The sequence below is a fragment of the Myiozetetes cayanensis genome, unplaced genomic scaffold (assembly GCF_022539395.1).
Source record: "Myiozetetes cayanensis isolate MyiCay16 unplaced genomic scaffold, myiCay2020 scf509, whole genome shotgun sequence".
Classification (NCBI taxonomy): domain Eukaryota; kingdom Metazoa; phylum Chordata; class Aves; order Passeriformes; family Tyrannidae; genus Myiozetetes; species Myiozetetes cayanensis.
In genome coordinates, this window is record NW_026087753.1 from 26,766 (window position 1) to 34,368 (window position 7,603).

Sequence of the window (7,603 nt, forward strand, 5' to 3'; positions counted from 1 at the left end):
TATTTATCCACACGGCTCCGGTGGTTTTTGGGGTCTGTTTATTGTCCCGGGTTTGGGAGGGTCTGGGAGGGGCTCAGGAGTGCAGGAAGCGGTTGAAGGCGTTGTAGGCGGACTCCAGGTCGAAGAGCATCTGCCGCACCTGGGAATCGTCCAGCTCGTCCGAGGCCGACATCCCGCTCAGCGTCTGCAGCCTTGGGAAGGGGCAGGGCGGGCTCAGGACCCCCCAAAAACCTGGGAATGACCCCACACACACACACCCCCCCCCAGCGCGGCGCTCACCACTGGTTGACCTTCTGCCTGCCCTCGAAGTCGGGGGGCAGGTGGCTCATGCGGTTCATCGTCTCCATCAGCTCCCGCAGGTCCGGCTGGATCTGTGGGAACGGCGGTTTGGGATGGGGAGGATGAGGCTGCCCTGGCAATGCTCCTGATCCCAAACCCTGATCCCAGCCCTGATCCCACCTCTGATCCCACCTCTGATCCCAAACCCAACCCCAATACTGACCCCAACCCTGATCCCAGCCCCAACCCTGATCCCACCTCTGATCCCAACCCCAATCCTGATCCCAACCCCAACCCCAACCCTGATCCCACCTCTGATCCCAACCCCAACCCTGATCCCAACCCCGATCCCAACACCAACCCTGATCCCAATCCCAACCCCGATCCCAACCCCAACCCTGATCCCAATCCCAACCCCGATCCCAACTCCAACCCTGATCCCAATCCCAACCCCGATCCACCCAACCCCAACCCTGATCCCAACCCCAACCCTGATCCCAACCCCAATCCCAATCCCAATCCTGACCCCAACCCTGATCCCAATCCCAATCCAGACCCCAGCCCCGATCCCAATCCCAACCCTGATTCCACCTCTGATCCCAACCCCAATCCTGACCCCAACCCTGATCCCACCTCTGATCCCAACCCCAACCCTGACCCACTATCCCAACCCCTGATCCTGACCCACTCTGATCCCAACCCCAACCCTGACCCCAACCCCAACCCTGATCCCACATCTGATCCCAACCCCAATCCTGATCCCAACCCCAACCCTGATCCCAACCCCAACCCTGATCCCACCCCAATCCTGACCCCAACGCCGATCCCAACCCCAATCCTGACCCCAACCCCGATCCTGACCCCAACCCCAATCCTGATCCCACTTCTGATCCCGACCCCAACCCTGACCCCAATCCCGATCCCACCTCGATCCCAACCCTGATCCCAATCCCAATCCTGACCCCAACCCGGATCCCACCCCCCGATCCCAACCCTGATCCCACCTCTTATCCCAATCCCAACCCCGATCCCAACCCTAAACCTGATCCCAACCCCGATCCCAACCCCAACCCTGATCCCACCCCCAACCCTGACCCCAACCCCCGATCCTGAACCCACCTCTGATCCCACCCCCAACCCCAATCCTGAACCCAACCCTGATCCCACCCCGATCGCGACCCCACCTCGTCCATGGCGCGGATCTCCAGGCGCAGCTTGTCCATCACCGTGATGAAGAGCTGTGGGAAGAGCCTGGCTGGGATCACTGGAATCACCCCCCACCCCCACCCTGCTGTGATTCCCAGTGAAGAGCTGTGGGAAGAGCCTGGCTGGGATCACTGGAATCACCCCCCAACCCCCCGTGATTCCCAGTGAAGAGCTGTGGGAAGGGGCTGGTTGGGATCACCCCCCACCCCCACCATGATTCCCAGTGCAGAGCTGTGGGAAGAGCCTGGCTGGGATCACCGGATCACCCCCACCCCTGCTGTGATTCCCAGTGAAGAGCTGTCGGAAGGGGCTGACTGGGATCACCGGAATCACCCCCCACCCCCACCGTGATTCCCAGTGAAGAGCTGTAGGAAGGGGCTGGTTGGGATCACTGGGATCACCCCCCACCCTGCTGTGATTCCCAGTGAAGAGCTGTGGGAAGGGGCTGGCTGGGATCACTGGGATCACCCCCCACCCCCACCATGATTCCCAGTGCAGAGCTGTGGGAAGAGGCAGGCTGGGATCACTGGGATCACCCCCCACCCCCACCATGATTCCCAGTGCAGAGCTGTGGGAAGGGGCTGGCTGGGATCACTGGGATCACCCCCCACCCTGCTGTGATTCCCAGTGAAGAGCTGTGGGAAGAGCCTGGCTGGGATCACTGGAATCACCCCCAACCCCCGTGATTCCCAGTGAAGAGCTGTGGGAAGGGGCTGGTTGGGATCACCCCCCACCCCCACCATGATTCCCAGTGCAGAGCTGTGGGAAGAGCCTGGCTGGGATCACCGGGATCACCCCCCACCCTGCTGTGATTCCCAGTGAAGAGCTGTGGGAAGGGGCTGACTGGGATCACCGGAATCACCCCCCACCCCCACCGTGATTCCCAGTGAAGAGCTGTAGGAAGGGGCTGGTTGGGATCACTGGGATCACCCCCCACCCTGCTGTGATTCCCAGTGCAGAGCTGTGGGAAGGGGCTGGCTGGGATCACTGGGATCATCCCCCACCCACCCCCACCGTGATTCCCAGTGAAGAGCTGTGGGAAGGGACTGGCTGGGATCACCGGGATCACTGGGATCACCCCCCAACCCCCACCATGATTCCCAGTGAAGAGCTGTGGGAAGGGGCTGGCTGGGATCACCCCCCACCCCTGTGATTCCCAGTGCAGAGCTGTGGGAAGGGGCTGGCTGGGATCACCCCCCACCCCCCGGATCCCCCCAGGCCGTACGGAGACGATGTCGGCGATGCAGCGGTTGAGGTTGCCCTTGTCGTCCTTGATGGTGATGGGTCTGTCCTCCTTGATCCTCTCCATGGCCAGGGGGCAGTCCAGCTGCGGGAGGGACACCCATGGGACACGGAGGCCTCCGGGCCCGGAATTCCGGGGGCTCTGGGGGGGGGGCTCACCCTGAACTTGCGGCAGAAGTCGTCGATGGAGCTGATCTCGGAGCCCTGGACCTGCTTCAGCGCCGCCTTGAACTGCACCAGCAGGCGGGAACAGGCGGCCGTGTACCTGGCATGGGTGATTTGGGGGGCACGGGGGGTCCTGCCCAGCCCAGCCTGGGAGCTGGGGTGTTCCTGCCCATTTGGGGTGTCCCAGCCCATCCCAGGGATCTGGGGTGTCCCTGCCCATCCTGGGGTGTTCCTGCCCATCCCAGGGATCTGGGGTGTCCCAGCCCATCCCAGGGATCTGGGGTGTCCCTGCTTATCCCAGGGATCTGGGGTGTTCCTGTCCCTCCAGGGATCTGGGGTGTCCCTGCTTATCCCAGGGATCTGGGGTGTCCCAGCCCATCCCAGGGATCTGGGGTGTTCCAGCCCATCCCAGGGATCTGGGGTGTTCCTGCCCATCCTGGGGTGTTCCTGCCCATCCCAGGGATCTGGGGTGTCCCAGCCCATCCCAGGGATCTGGGGTGTTCCAGCCCATCCCAGGGATCTGGGGTGTTCCTGCCCATCCTGGGGTGTTCCTGCCCATCCCAGGGATCTGGGGTGTTCCTGCCCATCCCAGGGATCTGGGGTGTTCCTGCCCATCCCGGGGATCTGGGGTGTTCCAGCCCATCCCAGGGATCTGGGGTGTTCCTGCCCATCCCAGGGATCTGGGGTGTTCCTGCCCATCCTGGGGTGTTCCTGGCCATCCTGGGGTGTTCCTGCCCATCCCAGGGATCTGGGGTGTTCCTGCCCATCCCAGGGATCTGGGGTGTCCCTGCTTATCCCAAGGATCTGGGGTGTCCCAGCCCATCCCAGGGATCTGGGGTGTTCCAGCCCATCCTGGGGTGTTCCAGCCCATCCCGGGGATCTGGGGTGTCCCTGCCCATCCCAGGGATCTGGAGTGTTCCTGCCCATCCCAGGGATCTGGAGTGTTCCTGCCCATCCCAGGGATCTGGGGTGTCCCTGCTTATCCCAGGGATCTGGGGTGTTCCTGCCCATCCTGGGGTGTCCCAGCCCATCCTGGGGTGTTCCAGCCCATCCTGGGGTGTTCCTGCCCATTCCAGGGATTTGGGGTGTCCCTGCCCATCCCAGGGATCTGGGGTGTTCCAGCCCATCCCAGGGATCTGGGGTGTTCCAGCCCATCCCAGGGATCTGGGGGGTTCCTGCCCATCCCAGGGATCTGGGGGGTTCCTGCCCATCCCAGGGATCTGGGGTGTTCCAGCCCATCCCAGGGATCTGGGGTGTCCAATGCCCATCCCAGAGATCTGAGGTGTTCCTGCCATCCCAGGATCTGGGGTGTTCCTGTCCCATCCCAGGGATCTGGGGGTGTTCCTGCCCATCCCAGGGGTCTCGGGTGTTCCTGCCCATCCAGGAGTCTGGGGTGTTCCTGCTACCAGGGATCCGTAGGGTGTCCCAGCCCATCCCAGGGAGTCTGGGGTGACCCTGCCCATCGTGGGTGTGAAGACTAGCCATCCTGGGCTCCAGCCCAGGGATCTGGGGTGTTCCTGCCCATCCCAGGGATCTGGGGTGTTCCTGCCCATCCCAGGGATCTGGGGTGTTCCTGCTTATCCCAGGGATCTGGGGTGTTCCTAGCCCATCCCAGGGATCTGGGGTGTTCCTGCTTATCCCAGGGATCTGGGGTGTTCTAGCCCATCCCAGGGATCTGGGGTGGCCCTGCCCATCCCAGGGATTTGGGGTGTTCCTGCCCATCCCAGGGATCTGGGGTGTTCCAGCCCATCCCAGGGATCTGGGGTGTCCCAGCCCATCCTGGGGTGTCCCAGCCCATCCTGGGGTGTTCCAGCCCATCCCAGGGATCTGGGGTGTCCCTGCCCATCCCAGGGATCTGGGGTGTTCCAGCCCATCCCAGGGATTTGGGGTGTTCCAGCTCATCCCAGGGATCTGGGGTGTTCCAGCCCATTTGGGGTGTTCCTGCCCATCCCAGGGATCTGGGGTGTTCCAGAGGTACAGACTGACTCGTTGAGGGGGACACATTCCAGGGCCTGGCATGGGGATGGGGGTACAGGGAAGGCCGGGGGGGGAGTCCCATCCCATCCCATCCCTGTATCCCATCCCTGTATCCCATCCCTGTATCCCATGCCATCCCATCCCATCCCTGTATCCCATCCCTGTATCCCATCCCTGTATCCCATCCCTGTATCCCATCCCATCCCTGTATCCCATCCCTGTATCCCATCCCATCCCATCCCTGTATCCCATGCCATCCCATCCCATCCCATCCCATCCCATCCCATCCCATCCCATCCCATCCCACCCCTGTATCCCATCCCTGTATCCCACCCCTGTATCCCATGCCTGTATCCCATCCTCACTCGTTGGGGGACACGCAGTCCTTGATGTGCAGGGTCTGGGGTGGGGATGGGGGCACAGGGAAGGTTGTGGGGGAGTCCCATCCCATCCCATCCCATCCCTGTATCCCATCCCATCCCATCCCTGTATCCCATCCCATCCCATCCCATCCCTGTATCCCATGCCTGTATCCCACCCCTGTATCCCATCCTCACTCGTTGGGGGACACGCAGTCCTTGATGTAGGCCTTCTCCAGCGCCTGCAGCGTCTTCACCACCGCAAACAGCTCGGCCATGTTGTCGTACCTGGGGTCGGGAGGGACAGCGGTGTCCCAGGAAAGGGACTGGGATGGACAGGGGTGTCCCAGGAGGGACAGGGGTGGACAGGGGTATCCCAAGAGGGACTGGGGTGTCCCAGGATGGACAGGGGTGTCCCAGGATGGACAGGGGTGTCCCAGGAGGGACCAGGGTAGACAGGGGTGTCCCAGGAGGGATTGGGGTGGAAAGGGGTGTCCCAGGATGGACAGGGGTGTCCCAGGAAAGGGACTGGGAGGGACAGGGGTGTCCCAGGAGGGATTGGGGTGGACAGGGGTGTCCCAGAATGGACAGGGGTGTCCCAGAATGGACAGGGGTGTCTCAGGAGGGACCAGGATGGACAGGGGTGTCCCAGAATGGACAGGGGTGTCCCAGAATGGACAGGGGTGTCCCAGGAGGGACCAGGGTGGACAGGGGTGTCTCAGGAGGGACTGGGATGGACAGGGGTGTCCCAGGAGGGATCAGGATGGACAGGGGTATCCCAGGAAAGGGACTGGGGTGGACAGGGGTGTCCCAGGAGGGATTGGGGTGTCCCAGGAGGGACCAGAGTAGACAGGGGTGTCCCAGGAGGGACAGGGGTGTCCCAGGAGGGATCAGGATGGACAGGGGTGTCCCAGGGTGGACAGAGGTGTCCCAGGAGGGACCAGGGTGGACAGGGGTGTCCCAGGGTGGACAGGGTGGACAGGGGTGTCCCAGGAGGGACAGGGGTGTCCTAGGAGGGATAGAGTGGACAGGGGGGCCCGGGAGGGACAGGGGTGTCCCAGGAGGGACTGGGGTGTCCAAGGTTGGACAGGGGTGTCCCAGGAGGAATCAGGGCAGGCAGGGGTGTACCACGAGGGATTGGGCTGTCCCAGAGGGACCAGGATGGACAGGGGTGTCCCAGAGGGATCAGAGTGAACAGAGGTGTCTCAGGAGGGACCAGGATGGACAGGGGTGTCCCAGGAGGGACAGGGGTGTCCCAGGAGGGACAGGGGTGTCCTAGGAGGGATAGAGTGGACAGGGGGGCCCGGGAGGGACAGGGGTGTCCCAGGAAGGACCAGGGTGGACAGGGGTGCCCCAGAGGGACCAGGAGGGAGTGGAGTGTCTCAGGAGGCACAGGGGTGTCTCAAGAGGGACAGGGGTGTCCCAGGATGGACAGGGGTGTCCCAGGAGGGACAGGGGTGTCCCAGGAGGGACCGGGGTGGACAGGGGTGCCCCAGAGGGACCAGGAGGGACTGGAGTGTCTCAGGAGGCACAGGGGTGTCCCAGGAGGGACTGGGATGGACGGGGGTTTCTCAGGAGTAACTGGGTGGACAGGGGTGTCCCAGGATGGACAGGGGTGTCCCAGGATGGACAGGGGTGTCTCAGGAGGGACCAGGATGGACAAGGGTGTCCCAGAGTGGACAGGGGTGTCTCAGGATGGACAGGGGTGTCCCAGGGTGGACAGGGGTGTCTCAGGGTGGACAGGGGTGTCTCAGGAGGGATCAGGGCGGGCAGGGGTGTCCCAGGATGGACAGGGGTGTCCCAGGATGGACAGGGGTGTCCCAGGAGGGACCAGGATGGACAAGGGTGTCTCAGGATGGACAGGGGTGTCCCAGGGTGGACAGGGGTGTCTCAGGATGGACAAGGGTGTCCCAGAGTGGACAGGGGTGTCTCAGGATGGACAGGGGTGTCTCAGGAGGGACTGGGGTGTCCCAGGAGGGACCGGGGTGGACAGGGGTGTCTCAGGATGGACAGGGGTGTCCCAGGAGGGACAGGGGTGGACAGGGGTGTCCCAGGAGGGATCAGGATGGACAGGGGTGTCCCAGGAGGGACTGGGGTGTCCCAGAAGGACCAGGATGGACAGGGGTGTCCCAGGAGGGACAGGGGTGTCCCAGGAGGGACCAGGATGGACAGGGGTGTCTCAGGATGGACAGGGGTGTCCCAGGAGGGACCAGGATGGACAGGGGTGTCCCAGAATGGACAGGGGTGTACCAGGAGGGATCAGGGTGGACAGGGGTGTCTCAGGAGGGACAGGGGTGTCCCAAGAGGGACCAGGATGGACAGGGGTGTCCAAGGAGGGACCAGAGTGGACAGGGGCATCCCAGGAGGGACAGGCC

At 63.5% G+C, this 7,603-nt stretch overlaps 1 protein-coding gene across 1 annotated transcript; it reads right to left on the reverse strand.

Moving 5' to 3' along the window:
* Positions 1–21: 21 nt before the first annotated feature.
* LOC126649863 (vacuolar protein sorting-associated protein 28 homolog) lies at positions 22–5,536 on the reverse strand. The gene is made up of 6 exons (XM_050334216.1): positions 5,427–5,536; positions 2,887–2,992; positions 2,711–2,812; positions 1,464–1,517; positions 280–371; positions 22–191 (listed from the first exon to the last, which is right to left on the reverse strand). The coding sequence occupies exons 1-6, from the start codon at positions 5,504–5,506 to the stop codon at positions 74–76; spliced, it is 552 nt and encodes a 183-aa protein (XP_050190173.1). The 5' UTR covers positions 5,507–5,536; the 3' UTR covers positions 22–73.
* Between the last annotated feature and the right edge of the window lie 2,067 nt (positions 5,537–7,603).

Coding starts and splice junctions, on each gene's coding strand:
- LOC126649863 (XM_050334216.1), bottom strand. CDS start 5,506: ATGGCCGAGCTGTTTGCGGTGGTGAAGACGCTGCAGGCGCTGGAGAAG. Junction 2,993..5,426: donor GACTGCGTGTCCCCCAACGA/GTGAGGATGGGA, acceptor CACCCATGCCAG/GTACACGGCCGCCTGTTCCC. Junction 1,518..2,710: donor GCATCGCCGACATCGTCTCC/GTACGGCCTGGG, acceptor CTCTTCCCACAG/CTCTTCATCACGGTGATGGA.